Raw genomic sequence first — 25,123 nt, forward strand, 5'->3', positions numbered from 1 at the left:
CAGCCCTGCGAGTACGTCCTTTTGATCGGCAGCCATTTTGATCCGTGCGCTTTTGAATAAAAAACAAACAAACTGGTTCCCTTCGTTTAGGTGATACTAGGCTAAGATTTCGAGCACGAACAATGCGAGAGGGATGATGGTATACTACAATTTGTTCCTAGCTAATCACCGTGAGCCCCACGATGATTCCGTTTTCCCCGGTGTCTTCTTGCCTATCCGTTTTTCTCTTTTCGTGAATTTAAACTCTAGGAAATGTAGCGGTGGCGACGATGTTAGCTAATAGTTGCAGGAGCAAGTAAACGATCGATGCCGATCTTCTGCCGGTTCAAGTGTACCAACCGAAGCCAACCGGAGCGAAACTACCGCGGCTTCTAATGCAACCACAACCGAATGGCGGTGGCGATGGCCCCCCGGTCGACATTAGGACAACCGCCACCACCGGCCGCACGACGAAACAATGTCCAATGCCATTGGTTTGGTTACTTTGATCGCCAGTGTCCTCCGATCATGAATCGTTAGCCTGGATAGCATAAAAAAAGAAGAAAAGAAAATATATTAGTATAGTGTTTCAGAAAATAGCTAGAAAATAAAAATGATTTCCTACGATTCCTAGCACACACCACTCGCAAACCGACCCACACACCACTGTCCAGCCAGTCCACACGGCGCAAGAGCTTCATCGGACAGTGCGATTGACATACTCCATTTTCCTAGTCGGGGAACAGTGCAAACGGTCAGCATTGTCTGCATCCGCATCGTCGCCACATGAGCAGCATGCATGCATCTTGTTTGTGCTCGGACCAGGACGTACTAATTGCATTCAAGGAGTGCAAACAGCGCCCACGTGGGTATAATTTTGAAGCGGGTGTGATACCGTGCGGTACACTCGTTACTAAATTCCGCGACTGGAACCGAACGTCACGGTCTCACCGCATCCGACTATCATTTCAGCTAGAGACCCTTTCTCCCAAGGAACGAATCGTTCCGCACACGAAGGGGCAAGCACATGAATACCACACCCGGTATAGCCACATGTCTATCTGCCGCACCGGTATCAGATAGCGAGCGGAGGCATCCGGAATATGACTGGCGCTGTTACTGGCGTCTGCAAATTCAAAGCGAATTATTGGAGCGAAAAATTCTTCTCCATTTTTTCGTGCAGCCACTCATTTTCATCGGCATGCGGCAGCATATGTGGAAGGGAATGTTGGTGGTGATAATGGTGCAATGAGTTATTCCGAGACACATTTTTTGCTTTTTTGCCTGTTTGCACTAATGGATGGAATTCGATGCTTGGGATTTCTTATGGTCCCGTATGAGTAGACAGTTCATCTATAAGTTTTTGCCTCTAAACCGTTTATTCAAACGTAGTTCAACTCAATGTGAACACAACCGAGCAGTAGCGCTGTTACATCGCGTGCAAATCTAGTTAATAATACACTCGTCACAGCCCGATAGTTTTTACGCAATCGAAGAGAAAAAGCTAATTTCAGCAATTAGCAATCAACGTCTTCGAGGGGCAACAAAATGCACTCAAATGCGTCAATGAGCCTCTCCTCTGAGGTTTATTATCTCGTCTCTTCGTGCCTAAGCGGTGCAGCCATGTGCACCAAGAGTTAATGGACGACAGCATTGCAGTAAGAATGATGCAATCAACCATCTTCCCAAAAGTCCTCACCCCTCTGTCTGCAATCGTTAAGGAAAACCCGGTTTCCAGGGTACTACGCGTCCCATCACCACCAGCGCGCCATCGTCGCACACAACAGTACCGTCGTGTTGTGCTTTGTGGCGTGATTGAATTGGTCGTCGACGGGACAGGTTGATCCATTTTGCACCCACAACCACCACATGGGCACAGTAGTGTCTAATCTCCAATGGAAAACGTTACTTTACTTTCCCTTTTTTCCCGAACCGAAAGTTGTCTGGTGCCTTTTAGCGGGGCCCCATGGCAGTCTCTCCATGAGCTATGCTCGTTTCGTGCAGGGGAGAAGAAGGAAAAATAACCCCGTAGGATTTGTGGCGCCTTCGCCGAGACCGTAGTGAGCCGTTGCCATCGTAATCTCGGTGGTGCTGGTAGCGGTAGCCGCCGTGCTAAAACTTGTGTCCCCTCGGAAACTCGGATAAAGTAATTTTCCAGCAAAAGAAACCCGCCACTGACGGACTAACGGACTGACTGACTGACTGGTGAGCTCAACGAGCCACTCCTCGACGACCACGACGAACTGGGCCAAAAGAAGGTTGCGGCCAAAGGTTAGGCCAGTCATAGTCCGTTGGAAGCAGCGGGGACTGTCATGATGTGTGATGTCGTTATTGGGGGGCTACACTGAGCTCGCTAGACAAACCCGAAAAGGAAAAGGAAAGGTACTAAACTGCCCCAGGCAAACGGTCATGCACTTCCCCTTCTGCTACTGCACGCACAATGGTAGCCCAGTAGTGGTTGTGTGTGATCATAACTAATATTGATATTTTTTTTTTATTTGCTGCGAGCCAACTGCCGAACAGCAGCAGCAGGAAGAGCAAGGTGAATGAAGAAGTATATCACAGACACACACCTCACTGAACATTTGTTGAAGAGAAACCCATCAAACTCATAACTAACGCGAATCATCACTTCCTTCTCTCTGCCAACGATAGTTCGATGGTGCTTTAAAAGTCACGCAAATTGAGTTACCTCACCTCAACGCGCAAAGCCGCAAACCCGTAAGTGAACAACGATAACGATGAGCTGATTATCCATGCGAACACTTTTAAACACTCTACCAGGTAGTAGCAGAAGTAATTCATGCTGTTTAGTTGGATTAGACGCTGTGAGGCCACCTTATGTTAACTGTTTACTATCGACTACGTACCGTAAGTGGAAACACTTCTGCACACTCTTCCGCTGTTATGGGCAGCCAGCCAGCCAGCCAGCCAAATGGATACACAGAACGGTCTTTCCACGGTAGAAAAAAAGACCTCCCCGTCGACGAAATGCTGCTACGGATGTGATTTTTTTTTAATGTACAATCACACCGGTAGGAGGAGGAGGAAGAGGAGGGGGTGAGGAGGAGCTGGGAGAAAAACAACATTGCGACAACTATTTCGCATGTCTAGACCAAGTGTCTGTAGTCGATAATGGAACGGTCATCTCTATCTGCTGACTAACTCGCCATTTTTCTCTCGCCAGACTCCAAACCACCGGTGTCTGATGGAAAATTCTTGCTTCCTTTTTATCCGCTCACTGTCTCACTATCTCCAGACTTCCCACTGTATGCATGCTGGCGTGGCGCCTGGCGTGATTTGTAATTTTATCGACCCGGTTTGGGGCCTGAAATGAATCATCTATCCAGGAGCAACATAAGCAAATCAATATTGCACAACCGCTACATAGAAAGCTTGATAAATGTGCTTGATGTTGATACGAAATATCAAGCAATACGAAAGGCACAAAAAAGAAGAAAAAAAGATAGAAAAACGATATCTAGACCAAGTGTTAAGGAAACAAGGGAAAGTATTGTATTATACGTCGATTAGCGACTAAAAACTACAACCAAGCGTCAGGGTCGAATCAATCATCCATGTGATCGCCATGCACGTTAATGTTTTTTTCTTTCTATAAAATCAAAATAATAAAAACAAAATTACAAAACGGCTCGTCGTAAACACGGCCGTAACAACGGCATCAATCCTTTTGTATCGACCAATTGAAACGGCAGTTTTGGGGCCGAAATCAATGGCAAAACAACAAACGCCATCAATGATGTCTTGCTCTCGTCGTTTGCCGGTTATGCTGGCCCAATGCCAAGCCAAGTTTTCGTGTCGATGCATGATGGTTTTCGAGGCAGGGGGGAAACAAAAACAAACGAAACGAGACGAGACGCTAGTGACGACCAGGTTGTGTCCGTGGTGTGCAGACGACGCCCGTCCCCATCGTATAGAGCCACATATGGAGGAGAGGAGTGTATTTATGACAAAGTGCGGTGCACTTGCACACCTTCCGTATTTGGAGGAGACACATCATGCTGGGAACACGTGGCGTAGCATGGCGTGGCGGCGAAGGTTATAGGTAGGAGCACACACAAGGTGTGAAACATGGCGTCAGGTTTCCACTTTGCGACGTTGCAACATAGGCCAGCAGACCGCCGGTCGACCGCCAGCGCAACGACGACGATCACGACATTCGCGCGACAATTGCCCTTAATCCAATTCGTTGCAGGAATCCGCGGGATCCATTTATCGGCAAAATTAAAGGTATAGATAGATATATTACGATCCGCTGCTTCGGGTGGCTCCTTTGCATCAGCGTATGGTGCGCGAGCGCGCGCGCGCTCGCGAATTCTGTCTGTCTCCTCTCAAGGGAATTATGCGCCTAACCTCCTAATGCCGCCTTAGGCTTCGTCTCTACTTTGAAAAACCTTCTAAGGCTATAGAGCCGTGTGTGCCAACAACTGGAGCAGATACAAAATGCGCGTTCGCGTATCACGTTCTGACCATGTCCGTCTACTACTACCACAACCCATCTGGTACACCGGGTACATGGGTTGTGAAGGCAGGTCTAGCAAATTTGAGCCAGCACCCTTTAATGTCGTGATGCGGCGTGATAACGTCTGTACACAACACATTCGCTAATTGCGAACCGATATAGCGAGGCATCATGCCATAAAGCTGATGCTGAGGAACCCCCCTTCCCCCTTTCCAGCCAGGAAAGGTCTCTTACCGGTACTGAAACGATTCTCGCCACCAAAAATCGCAAAACTTTACGCAATCGCAAGTTTGAATTTTCAACTTTACTTTGCGCACCATACTTCCATTGTAATTGTCCAGAGAGGGGCCCCACCACCGCACCGCCATCATAACCGCTATCTCATCTGGTGTGTAACACCTCGTAACACACTGACCAACATTTTGCAGGTCCGTGACGCAGGAAAGGGGGGGGGGGGGGGAAGCTCGCGGACCACTAGCGCCTACTAAGGAACCTTTTCCCCCCTTCGATCCAAACCAGCCCAATCATCATCGAGTTTCAATTGCGCGCTCTCTTTCTCTGACTGTGGTGCTTTTCTTTGTGCACCGGAGCAGCAGCGGCCACAACTCGTCCGCAGCGCACGATCATACGCTACCCCTTTCCTTCCTTCTCTGCTGCAGTGCGGCGACGTGCCGTCGCTTTACACCGCGCCACGGTCGATGCTGCACGTGCCAATGAGTAATACCATCTCGTGTCCATAGCACAGCGCATAGCTTTGAGCTCGACGGCGCGAAGATGATGATTGAAGCAGGGGAAGCGGCTGGCAGCTAATAATTAGCCGCGATTTGCGCATTGTTTTCGGTGTAATTGTTTTAAAGAGAAAATGCACGACGCCTAGCGCCGTCCTACAGCTTCCACTTCCTATTAAACCATGAATAATAAACATGCCTAGAGAGAGAGAGAGAGAGAGAGAGAGAAAGGGCGCGCGGAATACCAACAGAGAATGTTGATTATTATTCTAGAAGCAGTGACAGAAGCCATGAGGAAAATCAACCTCTCGCTCGCGTCGGAGTGGGTTTGTGTGCTCAGAGCGGATCAGAGCAGGATACTAAGCCAGGATTGTAAATATACCGTTTTCACCCAACGGCACACAACACCACAGCACCAGACACACACACAAACCCAACACACCACCGACCGGTGGAGGCGTCCACACATTTTGCTCACGCCTTCGCGATTCATCATCATCTCGCTATTTGGTTGGATATAATTATAACTCTCGATTTCCTCTCCCCTGTCCGAAACACTTCTATCTGCAACCATCCCGGTGCGTCTCGTGAAAATCCGCAAAATGTTTTGCTTACCACAGACATCGACCTCCCCCTATTCCGGCACTCCGGCAGCTGGTTGACTGGCTGGTGTTTAGTGAAGGTTTAAAAAACACAAACAATCCCCGCGGTGTTCGCCCCACTCGGTGGTAGGAGTGATTTTCCTTTATTTACTCGGTTGGAAATCCATCCTCGACAAAGATAGATTTAAAGCTCCTTGGCTCCCCCCCTTCTCTCCGTCTCCTCCTTTTAAACCACCCACCAGTTTTCATGCAATTTGCTGCTCCCCACTATTCGCTCTTCGGTTGGGTATCTCTCGGAACCCTGTAAAGATTTTCCACACCTTTTCTCCTCCCTCCTTCAGGATCATTAGCTAGCGAGGGGGCGTGAGGTGGCATCTGTCTGGCCACAGCCGCCTTTGCTTGGCCAAACCAGCGCACTATGATTAAAACTCAATCATCGTCATTAGCTTTCGAAACGTGCCCATCGCCATCATTACGCTCGCTGATTATGTGCGCGTCGACGAGTCGTCGTGTGCTCGCGTCTCGTCTCGTGCGTATTGTTTTGTCCTCGTGGTCGGTCAGCATCAAAGACGCAGCACGCGCGGAGCCACAATATACCGGACAATAGAGCACCAACAAACAAACCACGGGATGCGACCAATGGAGAAGAGGGAGAGCAGAGTAAGAAGCGTTGGAATGTTGTGTAACGAACGCTGACCGCAGACGACAGACGACGGCGGGCCTAATGAGCGCGTTCCCTTGATCGTAGCATAAACTATGCGAATTACTAACGCCGAATGACATTTTAAACAGTGCATCTTGAACCACAAAGTTCATCCGTGGTAAGGATGCAGAGAATCCTTATCTGCAAAGAAGCTGGCAGTAACTCAAACGTCCGTCACACTAAACACACCATCTCAAACACTCAACATTCTCTTCTGACAGTTTGTTTTTGCTAAAATGCTACCGACAGAGCTAATATGTGGTGTTGACGATCGCAGGCGCGCGCGCGCGTGCAAAGAATTGTATGCTAGAGCAGGGCAAGAACTAGGAGTGCCACGAGGAGCACTTGGTGGTGGTCACCAAATGAGAAGCTTGCAGTTTGCGGCGCGCAACCATTTAACGTACCTCCTCTAGCTGCTAATAATCAACTAGTGCAGCACAGCGCGAGTGGCACTCCTGCCCCATTTGGACCACCACCGAAGGGGTTGGTACTGCCGCTAGTCGGTCCGTTTTGCGGCGTGTTAGTGCAGTGCACGCTTAGCCGTAGGAGAAGTATAGGTACAGACATTAATTGCATCTATTTTGAGCGCACATATCGTGACGACTTCATACTGACGACGACGACAACTGCATTCCTGCGCGATGAGAAAAAGTTACAACAAGCGCGCGGGGCATAACAACGGCGTCGCGTCTTATGTACTACCTGCAGCAGCAGCAGCAGCAACGTGTCATGCGGATATCTTGCACCGCCAAGAGACAGAAGACTATATTTTTCTCATTTTTTTATTCAAAATTACTATTGCACTTCGAGAACGTGATGGAGACAGAAAAACAAACACGCTCGCTGACTCGCTGACACACCACTAACCCACACACCGACACGCGGTACGTGGAGGATGAGGACGTGTCCTGAGTGTGAATAGCACATCCAAAGGTAGTAGGGGGGGATCGGGTAGAGTGGTGGTTTATTTGATGCAGCAAGATTCTGCAGCCACTAACACCTTACATCACTCACTACTGCGGTAGCGAAGAGGATTCTTGGTTCGAATGCTCAACATTTATTACGCTGTACGCAGAGCGTTTCAAAGTCACTTTTCTATCATAGAAACAACCTTCGCATTGCTAGGGCGTTATGAACATCAAGATTACGACAACATATAGTGCCGACTAGTACTAGTATTACTGCCGATGTTAAAAATCTTAAATCTCTCTTAAAATGCCGATGTTTTTGGGGCTAGCAATTGGGACTGGTGGTCGTGGCTTATGCAACACAACCTCCAACAACTTATTGCTTGCCAAACATTTTTTGCTACGTGCAGGCGACGAAATTTCGCTTCCTATATTCCATCCATTCATGATGGACACTGCCGACAACGTTTTGAATTCGAAACGAGTTGTTAGCGTGTTCTATAAAAAAAATAATAATAAAAAAAATTGTTGTGCCCGGTAACTGAAGAAACGTATAGCTGAATGAGTGAATAGGAGTGGCGTCATTGTAGAGTTGCTTCCTATCACGACGAAGATAAGAAGCTCCATAAGAACGCTACACAAATTCAAAGTGTAATTCCTTCATTGCCATTATAGACCACAAAAAGAACGTTGCCCGTAAAACGACAATGAGGGAGCACAATAATATAGAACTTGTGTCTTTCAACTTTATTGTCAGTGAAAACAGTCTATTGAGCATCGACAAAAGTGACAAGTACTAGGCATGCCAAAGGAAACGAATAATCATTTGGACAACTCTCTGCATCTTAACAACATCCACAACGCACCAAGACAGGAGACGTCCTGGGATCCTTTCCCCGCATAGGAAACCCGATGTCATTGACTCTTCTTTTCATCCCGAATTAGAACCAAACCCTTGCTAGACACCGTCGTGCGTTAGTGAACTCGATAAAATGCAATCCATTTCTAAACAACGCATCGGTACGGTGGTGGCCCAACGAGATAAAAAGGATGAGCGCATCATGCTGCATCTTCCGTTCGCCCGTCCGTCCGTCCGTCCGTCTTGCTGCCTGTCTGTCTGTCTGTCTAGGTGCCCAGCATAAAAATAGACCAAAAATCAAGGAAGCAGCGCACATCCTTTAGGTAGAAACCCGTCGAGGCGGCAGGCAGGAGGAATCGATCGAAAGTCATAGTGTTGTGGCAGTGATAGCCGAGCCCTTGAGCAGCATCGGCCAGTGACCGACTCTCGCTCTACAGCATCATGCACAGCATACCGACGAATTTCTCGCCTTTCTCCTTCGCCTTTCGCCAGAAGAGCAGTTGTCTTTGAGGCATACACACACATACACACACACACACACACACACACACACAACATCGGATCGATTGAACTCGTTGAGGCCAAGACGCCGGAAACGAAGGCCTCATTCACGCCGATGGTAATGTCTGTGTGACAATGGCAAACGAAATGTCACAAGACGATGGCGGTAGCGTACGCAAAGGCGAAGGAAAAGTTCATCTATCTGTGACATAACGAACGGTGATTAGGATCATGAGCGAGTGTCATTGGACTCGTTTCTGTTGTACCTGCCGCCCTTCCTTCCCCCACGATTCAGATGCCGAAACCAATCGTAGGCTAGATCACCTATCAGAGCGTGTCTTCTTTCCTTATCGACTTGGCCTTCCATCAGGTGGTGCATGGGGGAGGTACCATAAGCCGAGTTGAAGTGGGCATGATAAATGAGTTCGCACTGCTGTAGCACACGTTTTTTTTTTGTTTGCTGATAGCAAACTTATCGGTACATACGGCGTCTGGCCTTCCTGTGCTGCAGTCGATGTATTGGGAGTTATCGGTTGATTGATATACTTAATAAAAGGTCCTTCAGGAGCCGCCTCCGTCAGATGACATTACTCTTTTTCGTGAAAAAAAAAGACGACAAACAGAGAGTTCACACAACAACTACCGACGAGCTGATTCACGAGCACTATTGCTTTTTTGCAAACAAAACAAAAACCCTGGAACCGACCGCATTACGTCATGCAAACATGCAGTTTATGCGAATATTGTTTTAACGCAACACACTACGGCAATCGCCATCATCGTTGTTCTCCTTCTCCAGAACCTATGTTTAGATGGCATTTGGATGGAGGGTTCGCGAGAGAGAGAGAGCCATGACTCAGCGTCAGGAGCGGTAGCATTGAACTCGAAATCAATGCCACTGGCATGAGCAGTGACGAGGGGGACTCGCTGATTCAATATACGGTTTCATTTAGCGTATAAGGAGGTTCCTGGTCTAGAGAGACAGACAGCGAGAGGTCGCACAGAGACGCCCGTAGGTTTAGTGGTGGCACACCTTCTCTTAGCCCCGAAGATGGAAGATTCGTACGCAAACATACGCGATGGAGTGGTCAGACGACACTTCAAAATGGAACCCGGTTTTGAGTTCTCTCGCTGCCGATCTTGATTGTTTTTACGTGCTGAAATCACGAGTTCCCGAGTCACCATCTGAACGTTCCGCCCTATTAGTCATCGTCAGTAAGCAAATCATCATCGCGATTTCGGGTATTGACCTAGCAATCATACTCTGCCATGGTGGCGGATACATGTTTACGTAAATTAATATCCACACGTCTTGCAACCGAAAATCCACGGAAAAAATACATCAACTAATCGATCCGTTCTGTAAGCTATTCTAACAACAGCTGAATGTGGTGTCAAAGTTCTAGAGAAAGGCCCCTAAAACCATAAAGAGAGTAACAGTAAATTAATGCAAACATTTGGCCACATTGCACGATAAGAGGGCGACCTTTCAAACAACGTCCAGAATGTCTTTGAGTCACGCACAACACACACACACACACACACAAAGTGGGGGGGGGAGAAGGAGGGGGGATCAGAGACGCCAAGAGCGAGACAGAAAACGGTCTGACTTCTTTCTTTCCACATTACAAACATCGCAATTGGCGGCATTGGCGGCCGTTTCAATGTTGGACAAGCAGCAGCATGGGCAAAGAGTTATAAAATCATTTGGTTTATATCTAGAGGCAATGGCCATGTGTGCAGCCCCTCCGGATCCACAGGATCCCAGATCTGAGCCTCTTCGCCACCGAACTGACTCCAATAAAGCGGTGCTGCCACAGAGTAGTGTGAGGGTATAGGTATATAGTATTACTACTCGCGATTTTATGACGTCGACTAACAAATGAATCCCCGTTCGCTCTTTGTACTACCCTCTTCTCTTCGACGACGACGCCAAACCAAGCAATCACCAAAGCTACAACTTTGAACAAAGAACACAGAGATCGCAGGATGAGTAGTGGGTGTGAACGGACGACCACAACGACGACGACGCGAGAATCCTGTGGTAGCGGCCGCGGCAACACCAGCGGATCGACCATATTTGCATTTGAATAAAAATCAATTTGATTGCCCTGCCCATGGCTGGCCGAACGAACGCGCGTCGTTGTCGTCGTTAGCAAACGTGAGATCATTACAGATGATGATCGATGAGGTCGCGTCGTCTGACTCGACGAGCGAGATTTAGTAACCTCTCAGTCCGAGGAATGGTTCTTCTTCATTCCTGCACGGATTTTTAGAGCACCAGCACCAGGAATGCACCACTTCTCACCTGCGACGTGTATGGCTCTGACGTGTATGCACACTCCAAGTTGTCCACTTGATGCACTGCTGCCATCAACCAAGGAACGAACGTGGCAATCTCGGTTGCAACCCAGTGCGAGCACAACACACCAACAGGCGGCAACTTCCTTATGATCCTCCTACCGTTTACATGCGTGCGCGGCCTATGAGTGTGTTTGTTTGTAGTTGTTTCTGCTGATTAAAGCGCATATCAATCCTGACGAGGGATGACGAATCGGCGCTAATCATTTGAACTCACATTTGCAATCGATACTTGCCGCTGCGCCCTTCCGGCTTCTCTTAAAAGGCGACTGCGTGTGCGCCTCTAAGTATACCACCCCTCCCCAAATCTCTTGGTGTTGTTTGCTTAGAAGCATGACTTCCCCTGGCGCCAAACAACAAGCGCGAGACCTTAATACCGAGAATGGAAATCGCGCGACTCAAGCCCTCGCCGTTCAATACTCATTTGTCTGCTCCGAAGCAAGACCCCACCGCTACTGCTACTGCTACTGGTGGTGGTGGTGGTGGTAGTCGTCGGAGCCTTTTCCATCATCTGCTCGTTGTTTAAAGCGCCAGCATTAGCTCCCATAATCATCAGCGCTCACACGCGCGCACGCACCTAATACAGAACCACCAGCAGCAGAACACATGACGCCGGAGGCACTACACTATTTGTCGATTCAATGCCGGGACAAATTGGGCGCAGATTATGCGTCGCGATAAACAGTGACGCGACGTGTGGTTAGGCACGCGCGTCCGGGCCCTGTGCGGAGCTACTTAGGTGCTGGACGCGAGATGAGAATGATGGATTGCGCCCGTGTGCGCCGAGGAACAAATGCGAATGCGAAACGCACCGCATAAAAGGCTATTTATTTTAATTAGTGTCACCCCGGCCACCCAAACATGGTATTGCGTATTCCGTCGGAACGCTGGTCTGTGGTCGGCGGTCAATTGAATTGGCGATAAAAGCCCGGGAACTGATGAGATGCGACGAAAATCATCTATGTGAACCCCAACAAGCCGAAGGACCTTGAATCAGGTGGGAACTGGAGCAGTGCCCCGCTTCCGTGTGAGAACTACTTGGTAGGAAGAAAACCAAATTCAACCTCTCCTCAATCCGACGGTTTCGTCGTTGCTCAATCCTCGAGTCATACTGCTGACTAGCGCTCTATAGAATCTCGCCGATATTAATCGCGCACATTCCTGTGTGGTGACCGGCTCTTACCAATAGAAATCTCGCGCAGTTTCCTATGCTACACACCTGTACCTGCTGGTTCACGGCACCAATCGTGCCGTTTTCTCTATCTCTCTCGCTCTCTCCGGATCAGCCGACCAGCGGCAATCAACCAGCCATCAGATCTTGGGCGTCACAGGGTGATGGTTGCGTGGTAAATCTAAAATTGGACACTTTTCTTCGCGGGAGAACGCATCACCCTGCTGCGCGCTCGTTCACTCGCTCTCGGGCTATTCCGTGCTGTTCCAAGAGCAGCGACGGCGGCCGTACAACGACGACAACGACGACGGCCGTACAACGACGACAACGACGACGACGAGGACGACGACGACGGAGGCGGAAGGTTCAAAAATAACCTGCGCTTCTTCGGTTACACTTCTTTTGGGGCCCCTCGTATCTCACCGGTGGAAGGTATATTTAACAAGCTGCTCTCCACAAGAGAAGAAGAAGTAGAAGATGATCGACGACAACAACAACAACAACAACCACATCAAAAATACTCCACCTCCACACATAGTCATGGAGAGGAAGAAAAGGTGCGAGGTGTGTGCAGCCATCGTTTATGAAATCTTATCTTTCTCACGCCGGGCACAATCCGCCGCGCCATCAACAGGGAAACTGACCAAACACCCTGGCGCGCGCGCACACACACACGAGAGCGCTCGTCTAAGGAATTTTCTATCCCTACCAGAAGAAGACGCGGTCACTTCTCTTCTCGGGTGGGGGAGGAATACGGACCATACAGTGACGAGAGATCCGAGAAAAAGAGGTCAACGTTGCGCCGTGCGTGACGAGTAAATTAGGTTGCAGCAGCAACAGCAACAGCAGCGGCGCGGTTGATTTATTGCGCGACCTGGGCACACCTTGCCTCTAAGGTGTAGACCCCTCGAGTGACACGCGAAGTGGTTCTAAGATCGAAGATTCTTTCACACACACAAAAAAAAAACTCAATCAAATCCAATCAAGACACACGGCAACGGATGCTGCGTGGTGTATTTGGTCGCCGAAATGCTGGTAATGTTGCTGTGCTATGATCTCATTGATGGTAACCACCACTCCTCCCTCCGCGTGTGTTCTTCTTTGTCCATGTCCGTCTCCCGTGTCCGGTGGGTTCAAGGGAAGGCGCTACTCTAGAGCACTTTACGCACTTCTTACGGTGACTCCCTCACCTTACACAACGAGGGCAACGATGAACCTGGATGATCGTGTAGTGTGGTGTGGGGAGGTGGGGTGGGTTGTCGTTGTTCTGCGTTGTTCTGTGGTGCTTTGCGTTGCGTTAATTCACGGCTCGACTACTCACGGGGCTCGGAACTGTCGACATAAAAGGTGACGACCACGGTCGACAACGGCGAACCCCTTGAGCTTGACGAACCGGTCAAACCGCGAAGCTGCTGCTGCTGCTGATGATGGTGATGGTGATGATGGTGATGATGGGTGAAGCTAGGTGTATGTGGCGCGAGACCACCGGTTGCCAGCACACTAGTCACCTCTCTCTCTTCCGACACCACCAGCCAGCCAGCCAAACGAGATCAATTTCATGAATTGTGCGTAGGAAGATCCCCATCCGGGGGGTGAATGATACGAACACCGATTTTTTAAACCCCGAAGGTTCGAAGGCCAAGAATCAAAGCTACGGATACGGATGACCATTGCAGAATTCCACTGGAGTGTATATATATTTTTCCCAATTTTTGATATTTACTAATTTTGTTGCTTACACAACGTTCTGGGTTTCAATCGAGGGAGATATTGAAAACGGTAACCTCATTACATGCTAATTACGTGACACGTTGAATAATAAACAACTGGCCACACGCACAAAACACAATGGAGCACCACCACAACGCCGTCATCATCATCATCATCTCCTTATTGCGTCAAATCAACATTGCAGCAATACGCTTTTCATTCCTCCTCCTCGCTCTTTTTCTCTCCCTCTCGCCCTCTCATTGATTTAGGTTAGATGGTGACCAATGGCCAAGCCACTCTTAGCGGCAGCACCCCCGCCCCAATGATCGCGCCTATGATCACCAGCCAGCCCGCCCAGCCAGCGGTTCACGTTCACGTTCTCTACCTTGACTTTTTCCCCGATCATATTCCGAGCACGAAGTACGGTTCTGTGCCGCTTTGCAACCCTCTCACAAAGAAGAAGTTGGCACACATAGGTTGTGGCTCTGGTTGCTGTATTGATTGGGCATATTGCGTAGTGATGCAAGCATCCATGAGTAAGCAGCCAGGATGGCAAGCCAGAGCACAGCAGCACCGGTATCAACTCACGTGCAGCTCTCTAATCTATCTCCCCTCTCCATCATTCGGATCCACTAGACCACGGAAGCGTCTGGGATAAAGAACCATCAACGATCACGATCACACAAAAGTAGTGTGTGTGTGTTGTGTTTTGTTCTTGCAGATGCGTTTTCAAGCTGTAAGCTACTGCCGTTGGCCCCCCTCTTTGAATAGACTGTAGTATAGGGGCCATTAGCCTGCATTAACCTGGGGGTATAACAAATGTGTGCTGACATACTTTTGGCCTGACTATTGTTTTCTGCGATTCATCTGCGACGTTTGGTTTCCGCGCGAATAGCACAAAACACTCATCAATATGGACCGCGGTGTTTTTTAAGGGGGGGCGATAATATTTAATTTTTACATTTTTTCATGAATGCTTATCCTTTCAAGAATATTGTGTGAAATGTTTCAGTCGAAGCAGAACTGATAAAGATGTTGATTTTTGAGAAAAAAAAACAGAGTTTCATACATGGCAATCTTCAAAAACAAAAATCAAATTCAGATTCAACCAAAATACCTGGCTACCGGGACTACTTGGATAAAGTATCAAAAAGAATAGTGATTTGTATATTTCAGATGATGCAGCACCCAGCTACGATGGGTATCGCAGAAAGTACACTTTGGTTTTTAATAAGCTTTCCTTAAAATACGACCAAATATTCTTGAAAAATTATAATTTGATAGGTAATTTAGGTGGAAAAAGAAGGTTGAATGGTTTCTGCACAAAAAAAATTTAAAAAATGAACCCTTTTTTACCCGAATTAAACATAGCCCCTCCATAATTTACTTGTTATCTTTTTTTTTTTGTTTTAATAACAAAGGAGCGACACTAGCGCTCATTTCCTATGCGCTGGCGATGGTCGCTGTTATGTCGCTGGGTGTTCGAGACCGAATAATAGAAAACCTCTTATCAACGCTTCCTCCACCTCAGGTTTATGTTGGATCATAAATTCTTCGCTACTGCAATCTTCGCACCGAGATTTTGAATTGTCCTAAGATAAGCCAAAGACAGCCCCCCCCCCCCCCCCCCCCCCTATCGATCGAGGTTGTCTTTTTGTCTGTTATCAGGTGAAATGTCAATGCTGCCGGCATGATAACGGCCGGTTGTCATATGACTCCTGTGTATGCGTGTGTTGCTCTAAAGCAAACAACTGTCAGCAAATCTTCAAGAAATTGCATGGCATGGCATGCTTGTCTTGGTTGTAATATTATGCAGGGTACTACCTAGCGCCCCATCCATCGGCTGTGTGTTCATGTAACAAAGAAGGCATTCCCAGCCAGCCTGTTGGAACACAGTTTTCGCTAAGCGTGGAATGGAAGCACCCCATCGGTCCCTGGTAGATTTCTAGTGTTTTGTGCAACCATAACCCCCTCCCCACGTACAAACGAACCCACACTCGCCACCCGCTGGTCACGATTATCAATTGAACTCACCTTTTATGGTGCCGATCTCCCGTGAGTATGTGTATGTGTGCCTTGGAACTGTTGTATTCCGCTCAAGTATCTATTCTCACACGATGCTGAGGGGCCACTGGTGGCACGTTTCGTGGCGGACACCGGTACACACGCAAACGAGACTGGTTTTTCGTCCACCCCCGACCACCGTTCGAGGGGATGCTGGTCGCGGAGGTGGTGGCGGCGTCGTCTGTTCTCTCTGCTCACGATGACGACAACACGGCGCGTCGATTCCTCGACGAGGACGGCGACCACTCTCTGCGCTCCTCAACTCACACAACACAACGTTGCTGTTTACGTGGTTGGCGATGGCGTAGAATAAGGAAATCGTCCACTTTTGCGCGTTATTGTTTCACGCACGATCTCTGCGACGCACACACACACACACAACACGCACGCAAGCAAGCAAGCAACTCCAACTACACTCCGGGCACTGCGAAACAGGGAATTACACACCGAAAACACTCCAAACACACTTCTGGTGGCTCCACTCAATTGCGCCCCTATTCGAGAGAACGGGATGAAACAACATTTTCCATTTTATGGCAATGGTTGCCTCGATCAAGGGTTAATCTAAACGACATTTTGGTGAAAATTTCGAACCCAAAAATGGAATGAAAAGTATAAGGACACAAAACCCATGGGTCGGAGGGAAAGATGACACTTTTCCCACTCGGACACACACACACACACACATACACACATATCGTACTCTCACTCTCGGTATCACCATGATTCGCCTCCCCCCCTCCCCTCCCCTCTCTACACACGCATCATTTTTTCTCCCACGCTCCCACACTCACACACTACGCACAATTTTCATTCATGGGCCATTTTCCTACCATACGGCGGCGGCGGCGGCCACACACAAAAACCCGTCGTCGTCGTCGTCGCCGTCCGGTGTGAGCGAGAGATTTTGGAATCCGGATTTGCCTCCCTCGAAGCCAGCGGCGGCCCAACTCTCGATAATGCAAATGCGCGACGTGAACTTGTCGTGATGGAAGAAGCGGAATTCCTGACACCAATCAGACCGCTGCCATCGCCGCCGCTTTCGCTACCCGACCGCCTGCCTTTGCACTGCTCTCACTTTGCCCGTGACGCACGCTGCTGGCCATCTCCATCTCACACACGGCCATTTTCGGCGATTCGCTTTTCCATTTATTACGAGAATCGATTTGGCAAAAGACAGAAACCGCAGCAGGCCTTTTGTCCCTGGGGACAATCTGATGACGATGACGATGACGGCGATGATGACGACGACGGCGACGGCGAAAACGCTCGTAATAATTTATGCTTTCTTTTTTCCGCGTTCTATAATCGGCCACCACTAGGCCAGCGGACACCGAATTCCGGACGACAAGGAAAGGGGATCAACCCGTCAAGACGGGGTCACGTTGGACTTTTACGCACAGACACACACGCGAACACGGGGCGCTTGAGACGGCGTAAAACGGAGTAGTGCACTAATTGAATCTAGGAATTTCCGTCCGTATGTAAATCACCTGCAACCACACGGCAGCGGGCCAATCACAAGCTACAACACAAAGTCGGACAGGCGGGCGGTCTCCCCCTCTCTCCCTTGGCCCGCTCCCACCACACACGCTCACGAACGACCCGTTGGCTGCGTTTCTGCTGGTTTTCGTGACGAAATCTTCACGCACGGGGAATTATCTTACTTTAAAAAACACAAAAACTGGACTCCTTCGCCGAACCCCTTTTTCACGGGGAAACACGGGAAACGCGTGAGCACGAAAAACACGTCCGCGTCGCTCGACGATTGACTGAAAAATTACAACAGCGCAGCGGCACCTTTCTCACTTCGCTCTGCTACTACGCCGGTACAAACAGATCGGTAAAATCCGACATTAATGCTCGAGAAAGAATACGCTGGAGCTGAACGACTTTTTCAGAACCGCACTAACCGAGAGACAAAAATCAAGTATCGCATATGCGTAACCTTTTGCAGCACCTTGCCGTAAGCTCCAGGCAGTTTCCTACACTTTTCCGGCCTAGTTTTCCAGCGGGAGCGACGGCGAGAGTTGCAAAAGACTTGAATTTGTTGTTATCACCTTTATCTGCAAGACGAAATTAACGAAACTGTTCAAAAATGGTAAAAACTCCCACTTTTTGCAGCAATTTCTACGGTACAGGGCCACGCAGCCCGACTTTCGCCTTAAATTTTGGATTTTTGATGAAAATCTTGCTTTATTTCTTGCCCAATGCTCATACTTGATCGATCATCACTGTAGCAAAAGGCTTCGTCGTTTACACAGAGCGGTTTTAGGAGTCGAAAATTCCGGGGTTCGTTTCTCGGTACTTTCGATTCCGGGATCCGTTTATACATTAAAACTGAGTTGAATCTGAAGCGCACTTGAATTTTTTTTTTACTAAAAAGAGATTTTTTTGTCGCATTATTTGAGTGTTTTTTAAAGGATTGTAATAACGTAGGCTGTGAAGAAACCTTGCCAAATCACCGAAATTCTTCGATTTTTTGCTACGCGTTCAGTGTACGGAGGGCTTCAGCCGATAAAAATACGACGCGTCAAACCGCTGTGGTTACTATCTGGGGGCTATCTGGGTTTGCTGCAGAGGCAGTCTAGTGAGCGAAAAGTATGAGCGAAATTGAAAATGCGAGCGATTTTGCCTGTGTGTTGAAAAAAGACTCGCGGAACGTTTACGGTTCGGAAAGTGATTCATATTTCGGTTTCGATACCAAATTCCGCTGCTAGTGTAGGCCAGAAAGAGGTGTGCAGCTCTCCCGGGAATCATCATTTGCTGACGTGTGCGATAGTTGGTAAATACGACTTGTTTTAGAGTTGATAAGTTGATAACACGTAAGACGCGGGTGTCCCTGCGGTATAGAGGAATTCGCTTTTCTCTGCTTTGATGGACACTTTACGGGGTGCTTGGAAATCCCATTCAAAGTGTTTCTATAAATGTAGAAACGCCCTACGAAACACGAAAGTCTTTGCAACCCCACCCGGTTTATGCAATCCTTGTCCTCGGGAAGTTTTACGACGGCGAAACGGAAGGTGAAATGAAAATCGACGATTATGATTGTGCAAAAATCCGTACGAATCGAAAACTAGTGCGAAAACACAGCATTATTGCATGTTTCGCGATACGTGCCGGTCCCGCTGCAAACACGCAGAACATTTACACTTCTGTCGTCGGCTTGATGTAGCAACCTTCGAAACCAAGCATTCCACAATACCAGGCCGTTGTCCTGGTACTGCTGAATAGGGCGGTTTGGTGCGAAATGCTAAAATTACTTCCATGGTCAGCTGACGGAGATGTAGAACAGAACAGATTCTTTCTTTTAAACAAGAACAAAGTACCCCGCGCTGGGTAGGCCGTGATGAGTCTCCGGGGCGATAAAGAAAATCTGTGAAAGAACGAATGGGAGGAAGAAACTGGAAGCTTCGCGGTGGAGCCACACTTGAAATGCATTCAACTGTTACGAGATATGCGCGGTTGAAGGCAGCCGCAGGCGAAAGTTGATAAATGGGTGATGAAATATTAATTTACTTTTATCGCCAAAACCCCCTCCATGCCCCTCCTTGCCGCCCGTGAAACCAAGCAGACACAGCCAGAGACACGACGGTGCAACCGTAGAGTGTTGGAGCTGTTTGTTTTAGTATTTTTGAGAGGTTCTTGCAGCGATTGATAAGAGAAAGCTTATACCCATTTTTGACCTTATCTTTGTCTTTTAGGTTTACCCGCTACAACGACCATCATCTAATAACCAGCGAGCGCAAGCAACAGATAACGATAATATCGTCTGGCAGTGAAAGAAAGAGAGAGAGAGAGAAAGTGAGATTGCGGCGACCCGGAACCGGACCAGAACTGAAAATGAGCAGAAAAAATGAAACGGAACGGCAGAAGCAGATACAGGAAAAATGCCAAATGCTGCTGACAAAGATGCTGCGGGATGACGATAACAAGTACTGCGTCGATTGTGACGCAAAAGGACCGCGCTGGGCGTCCTGGAATTTGGGTGTGTTCCTCTGCATCCGCTGCGCCGGCATACACCGAAACCTGGGTGTGCACATTAGCCGCGTGAAATCGGTGAATCTGGACAGCTGGACACCGGAACAGGTGGTAAGTGTGGCGCTGAAGAAGAGTGTTACCATCATCGTCGCTAATATCGCTCCTAGTGCTGCCACCACTACTACAATGGCAAACAAACACGTGACATAATAATTCGTGAATCGACAACAACCACAACGACGGCGACGATGACGACGACGTACCTTCGGAACCGAAGAGCCCGGCTTGCGCGCCCATGCGCCGTGCCGCCCTATCGTTCACCACCCAGGTCGGGGAGGTGGTACTAATTAATTGCTTTACTGCCTGCCACCCGAAATCACCTCTGGCCTTTGGTGGTGTGGCCGTGATTACATGTATTTTTCGATGTCCTTCTGTCCCCTTCCCTATTCGCCGCACGTTGTGTCGTCGCTCTGCGTGTGTCCTGATGGGCGTTGGGCGTGATAAGAAGCGACGAATTAACTATCTGAAATCACGCCCCTGTTACAAACATATGTCCCCTTTTTTTTTTGGACCCTTTTAGTCATTTCAGTCTCATACCAGCTCTTGCCTAATATGGAGATGTATGTGTTCTTTGGTCCTCCGTAGGTATCGCTGGAGCAGATGGGCAATTCGCGTGCCCGTGCAGTGTACGAGGCGATGTTACCGGATGGTTTTCGGCGCCCGCAGACTGACTCCTCGCTGGAAAGCTTCATCCGCGCCAAGTACGAACACAAAAAATATCTGGCACGTGAATGGGTACCACCACCGCCACCCAAGGTGGACTGGGACCGTGAGATCGATGAAGAAATCGAACGCCAGAAGCGCAAGAAAAAGAGCTCGTCAACGGTCGGTTCGGTGGGATCGGGTACCGGTCTCTCCCTCTCATCGCCGCTGGGTAGCGGTGGTACAGCGTCCAATAAGAAGAGTGCAGCAACCTCAAATTCCTCTTCTTCGGCCACTGGAGCACCGTCGTCATCGTCGTCTGTGCCAAAGCTGAAAGCACCAGCAAGCAGTCTTAAGTCGTCCAACCGCAACTCGACCGCTTCCGCCACGGATGCCAACACGGTACAAGCCACCAGCGGAACGACGACACTTAACACATCGGCTAACTCTAGTGCGGGTGCGGATTTGCTCGGACTTTCACTAAACGAATCGATCACTGGTAGCATTGGTAACAACAGTAGCAGTATTAGCGGTACCAGTACGGCTAACGGATCAGTTAACAATGGGATCGATTTGCTGGAACGGAAATCAAATGCTACGGATGATCTGGCCAAGGCCGAGGCTGACTTTTTCAATCAATCAGCGTCCGGTGCGGGCATCGGAGGCGATGCTGGGAACAGTAAGCTGACAAAGGACAAAATTATGGCCCTGTACGGATCGGGTCCGGCACCAACGATGGCCGGTGCTGGTGCGTTCGGTGGTGGCGGTTTCGGTGGATTTCAACAAGCAGCAGCACCGGCCACGGTACAAGGGGGGCTCGGTCCAGCCGGCAGTACATTCCCAGCGGCTGTCAACATGCAGCCATTCAACAATGGCCAACCGACGAACGCGTTTGGTGCATTCCAGACCTTTCCGCCGAATGCTGCGATCGGTGGCGCTAGTGGAATGATGAATGGTAACCAACCACCCCTCGCCGGTGGACAGTACGTAATGCCCCATGGGCAGCCTATGATGTATGGCAACAGTGTGGCCAATGGTGGTGCGATACCGCCTATGTATGCCCAAACCGTTATCGGTCCGATAACTGTGGTTCCACCGCAATATCCCGGAATGATGGCACCTTCGTACGCGGCGAACCATTTACTACAGCAACAGCAGCCACAACAACACCCGCAGCAATCAGTAATGGGTTTCCCACCGATGGCAGGTGCCGGTGCTGCGGGTCTTGGTGGAGTCCCTGCGTTTGCCACTTTTCCTAATTCCGTCCCACAGCAGCAGCAGCAGCACCAGCAGCAACCACAGCTACAGCCAACCGCCAGTGACAAGCTAAACAATCAATTTGGCACGATGAATCTACGCGACGTGTGGCAATAGACAGGCCGCTCGCAGCACGGCCAAACGGAGGGCTGCTTCAACCTTTATCCTTTCGTTGGGTTCGGCGCGCCGGCGGACGAGATTCGCAATTAACCTATTCCATATATAGAACTTATTCTGTGACTGCGAAAGAAGAGAAATAATCCTAGGACAATTACTCACTTAGCGAAGGATCGTGAACCGAATGAGCGCGCACGTGCTACACCTGTCTGGCGCTTTGATAGCATCATCACACCAATTGTCCAGCGCAGCAGGTGTACCGTGGGCGTGTCATTGGATTATTTACGTTTACAGGTGAGTTGGTCTCATCTCTTACGATTGTTTTTAGCCACAGCGCACGGGCTTGGCACAAGCAGGGATAAAAGGGGGAACGAACTTGAAACAGGGCTCACTACTATCGAAAGTATTCAGGCAGATGACGATGACGACGAGAAGGATGATAGGAGACGAAGCGCGAAACGCGGAACATATGCAGGTGCAAGAGTAAACAAACGATAATTGAAATGTTTTTTTTTAAACTATTGTTACTGGTATAGAATGGTCTGACGACTTAAACGGAACATTGCGCGAGACGATCGGTCGGTCGGTGCGATCCGTCGAGCGAAATCATCAACAGATGAGGCGTTCGTTTGTTTCTCCGTTAGATAAAGAAATTGTCAATAGAAGTAACTTATGAAGCACTTGGGGGGATAAGAAATCGTCTTGAGGTAGAAGAGCGAGAATGTTTTGGGGGGTGTAGAAAGAGAGAGAGAGAGAGAGAGAGAGAGAGAGAGAGAGAGAGAGAGAGAGAGAGAGAGAGAGAGAGAGAGAGAGGATATGCAGGTTGGGAATGTGTAATGTGTGAAAGTATGGAGTTAAAAGGAAAGGTATAACTGTAACTTTGTATCATGTCGTTGATGGGAAGCTGTGGAAGTGTAATAGAGTTGATTCCGGATCCCGATATCTGTTGAACGCGTGGCTGCGGTGGCCACGACGACACAACAGCACGTGGCACGGGAAATTTCAACTATTTACCGAAGGAATAAATCGAACGTATTTCCGTCATTCTTACACATCATTACGATAACCCGATTCAATTCGACAGGTTGGGATTTTTACTTTGAAACGCAGTTTATTCCCGGGTGACTGGGGCCACCCGTTTCGTGTATTGATGGGGAGGGGAGGGAGGGGGGCTTGAATTGAGCAACACGTGCACAAACACACATACACACATACAAACACAGAGTCGAGCACTACAAGCTAACGTTAAAAGCTACCCAAACCGAGCGGTTTCCGTCCTGGCCACTGTTCCTTTGCATACTTCTTTTTCTTCGGTTCATCGGACATTTCGCTTGGGTTATCGCTTATGTTGGCTGCTGAAAGGAGTAGGGCAAAAGCATGTTGATAACGGAGAGGAAGCTTTGCTTCAATTCGATGGCCGTTGAGTGCCACTTACCGTTGCTGTTGTTGCCGGTTGGTGCGCCTCCACCGGATGCGATGGTGCCGGGTGTGGCAAACACGTGGGCTGTAGAAGCGATGGCCGTTTCCGAGAGACTCATCGGTGTCGGATTGACATCGGGCGCTGGATTGGGTAGCATTATGCCGAGCTTCGTCGTGAGGCCGCTCGAGGTTGTGTCCATATCGAAGTTCCCGAAACCACCGCGCCCATCGTGACCAGTGCCCACCGTATCGCCACCATGTCCGTCGACGGGATCGATACCATGGTAGAGGCTGGATGAAACAAAGCTACCGGACTGCTGTTGACCGTGGTGCTGCTGGCCACCTAACTGATGGTGGTGCGGATGTAGATGAAAACCGACCGCCTTACTGGCATTGGTAGGGGGCGACGTGATGATGCCCATACTGTTCAGCCCTTCCATTTTGGCACGTTTCGCCGAAACGGGCACCACCGTCGACTGGATCAGGTTACGGAAGCGTCCGATCGAGGGATCAATATCCTCGGGATTGATAATGATTTCATCCTCGTTAAACGCGACACCTTTGCGTTTGCGTTTCTTATTTTTGGCTTTGTATGCCCCACCATTATTACTACCTGGGCCACCACCCGGTCCCCCGGGCCCACCAGCACCGGCGCCACTATCATCCGCAATGCCCAACATCGATATGCGCCGATTATGTGCCGTATTGTACTCTGTGAGATTCTACGGAAGGAGACACAGTAGAACATTAGTCGGAATCGAGAGGGATGGATATGTGATTCGCGCTTACATCCAACTCAGTTTGGCTCTCTGGAAGCCCTAGAAAAGTGCCATCGCTGGTATCCATCATCGGGATGTCCTCCATGATGTTGGTGCGCGATCCGACGGTCGGTCGCTCGCGAAGAATGTAGTGGCGTGTGGAAGCCCCGAAGCTGAACTGGCTGTTGATCTGGAGCTGTGTGGGCTTGTGTCCTTCCAGCCGCACCGAGCCTATGAATGTGCCGTGGGCTGCAAATGCAAGATACCGTGGTAAGTTGTTCCTCTGCGGTTCGGGTGACCTCGGACTTACTGCTGCCCAGATCCACCAGGTAGGCGATGTGCAGGTGCTTGTGGTACACGAACGCGGCATGGACTCGCGAGCAGGAAGCGTGATCGATGCAGAAATCGTTGATCTGTGGATTCCGGCCGAACAGATAGCACCGCTTTTCGTCGATCATAAGCTTCTGGATCAGCTTGTCCTCTTTCATCACATCCAGGTGTAGCCCCGAAGGCGGCTTCCCGGCCCTTTCGAAAAGCGAGCGAGACTCAAAGTTGCAGAGCTCCAGAATTCCGGATTTCCATTTCTGGACGGTGGGGAAAGGAAGAGTGCCTTACCAGGAGGGAATATCATAGTGATTGGACATCCGCTACGCACTTCCGTTGGGTCGGTGGGTGCCACAGAAACTCTAAAAATTCGGTAGAACCCTCTAAAAATCCCGGAAAATTTCTACCGAAACGAACCGCGGTATTTATTTTCTCAGGGTTTGTCCACATTACCCGCGACACCAACTGCGTCAGGCGCAAAGAATACTGTTGCAGT

General features: G+C 49.2%; 3 protein-coding genes across 13 annotated transcripts in view; 1 reads left to right on the top strand and 2 right to left on the bottom strand.

Moving 5' to 3' along the window:
• The window catches only part of LOC125958193 (serine/threonine-protein kinase Genghis Khan), a 34,844-nt gene extending 16,612 nt beyond the window's left edge, over positions 1–18,232 (bottom strand). For 3 of the 10 annotated variants that reach the window (XM_049691373.1, XM_049691371.1, XM_049691370.1), the window contains exons 1-2: positions 16,040–16,563; positions 1–520 (exon numbers count right to left, since the gene is read on the bottom strand). The exon at positions 1–520 is cut by the window's left edge and continues 19 nt beyond it. In XM_049691373.1, the coding sequence (XP_049547330.1) occupies positions 1–36 (36 nt within the window). In that variant the 5' untranslated portion in view covers positions 37–520; positions 16,040–16,563. The other 7 variants (XM_049691366.1, XM_049691368.1, XM_049691367.1 and 4 more) reach the window with 7 other exon arrangements.
• Positions 18,233–18,676: 444 nt separating this feature from the next.
• Positions 18,677–23,178, top strand: LOC125958200 (stromal membrane-associated protein 1). Its single transcript, XM_049691384.1, has 3 exons — positions 18,677–18,854; positions 19,774–20,161; positions 20,696–23,178. Exons 2-3 carry the CDS (start codon positions 19,913–19,915, stop codon positions 22,124–22,126), a joined length of 1,680 nt encoding a protein of 559 aa, XP_049547341.1. The 5' UTR covers positions 18,677–18,854; positions 19,774–19,912; the 3' UTR covers positions 22,127–23,178.
• A 50-nt stretch (positions 23,179–23,228) lies between these two features.
• LOC125958209 (nuclear inhibitor of protein phosphatase 1) lies at positions 23,229–25,066 on the bottom strand. Of its 2 annotated transcripts, none has more exons than XM_049691422.1 (5): positions 24,919–25,066; positions 24,614–24,828; positions 24,335–24,552; positions 23,562–24,267; positions 23,229–23,478 (listed from the first exon to the last, which is right to left on the bottom strand). In XM_049691422.1, the coding sequence occupies exons 1-5, from the start codon at positions 24,945–24,947 to the stop codon at positions 23,372–23,374; spliced, it is 1,275 nt and encodes a 424-aa protein (XP_049547379.1). In that variant the 5' UTR covers positions 24,948–25,066; the 3' UTR covers positions 23,229–23,371. The 2 variants fall into 2 exon arrangements, with proteins under 2 accessions (XP_049547379.1, XP_049547378.1); XM_049691421.1 differs by having other exon boundaries at positions 23,229–23,481.
• Positions 25,067–25,123: the final 57 nt, after the last annotated feature.

Source organism: Anopheles darlingi, chromosome 3, assembly GCF_943734745.1.
Source record: "Anopheles darlingi chromosome 3, idAnoDarlMG_H_01, whole genome shotgun sequence".
NCBI classification, from domain to species: Eukaryota; Metazoa; Arthropoda; class Insecta; order Diptera; family Culicidae; genus Anopheles; species Anopheles darlingi.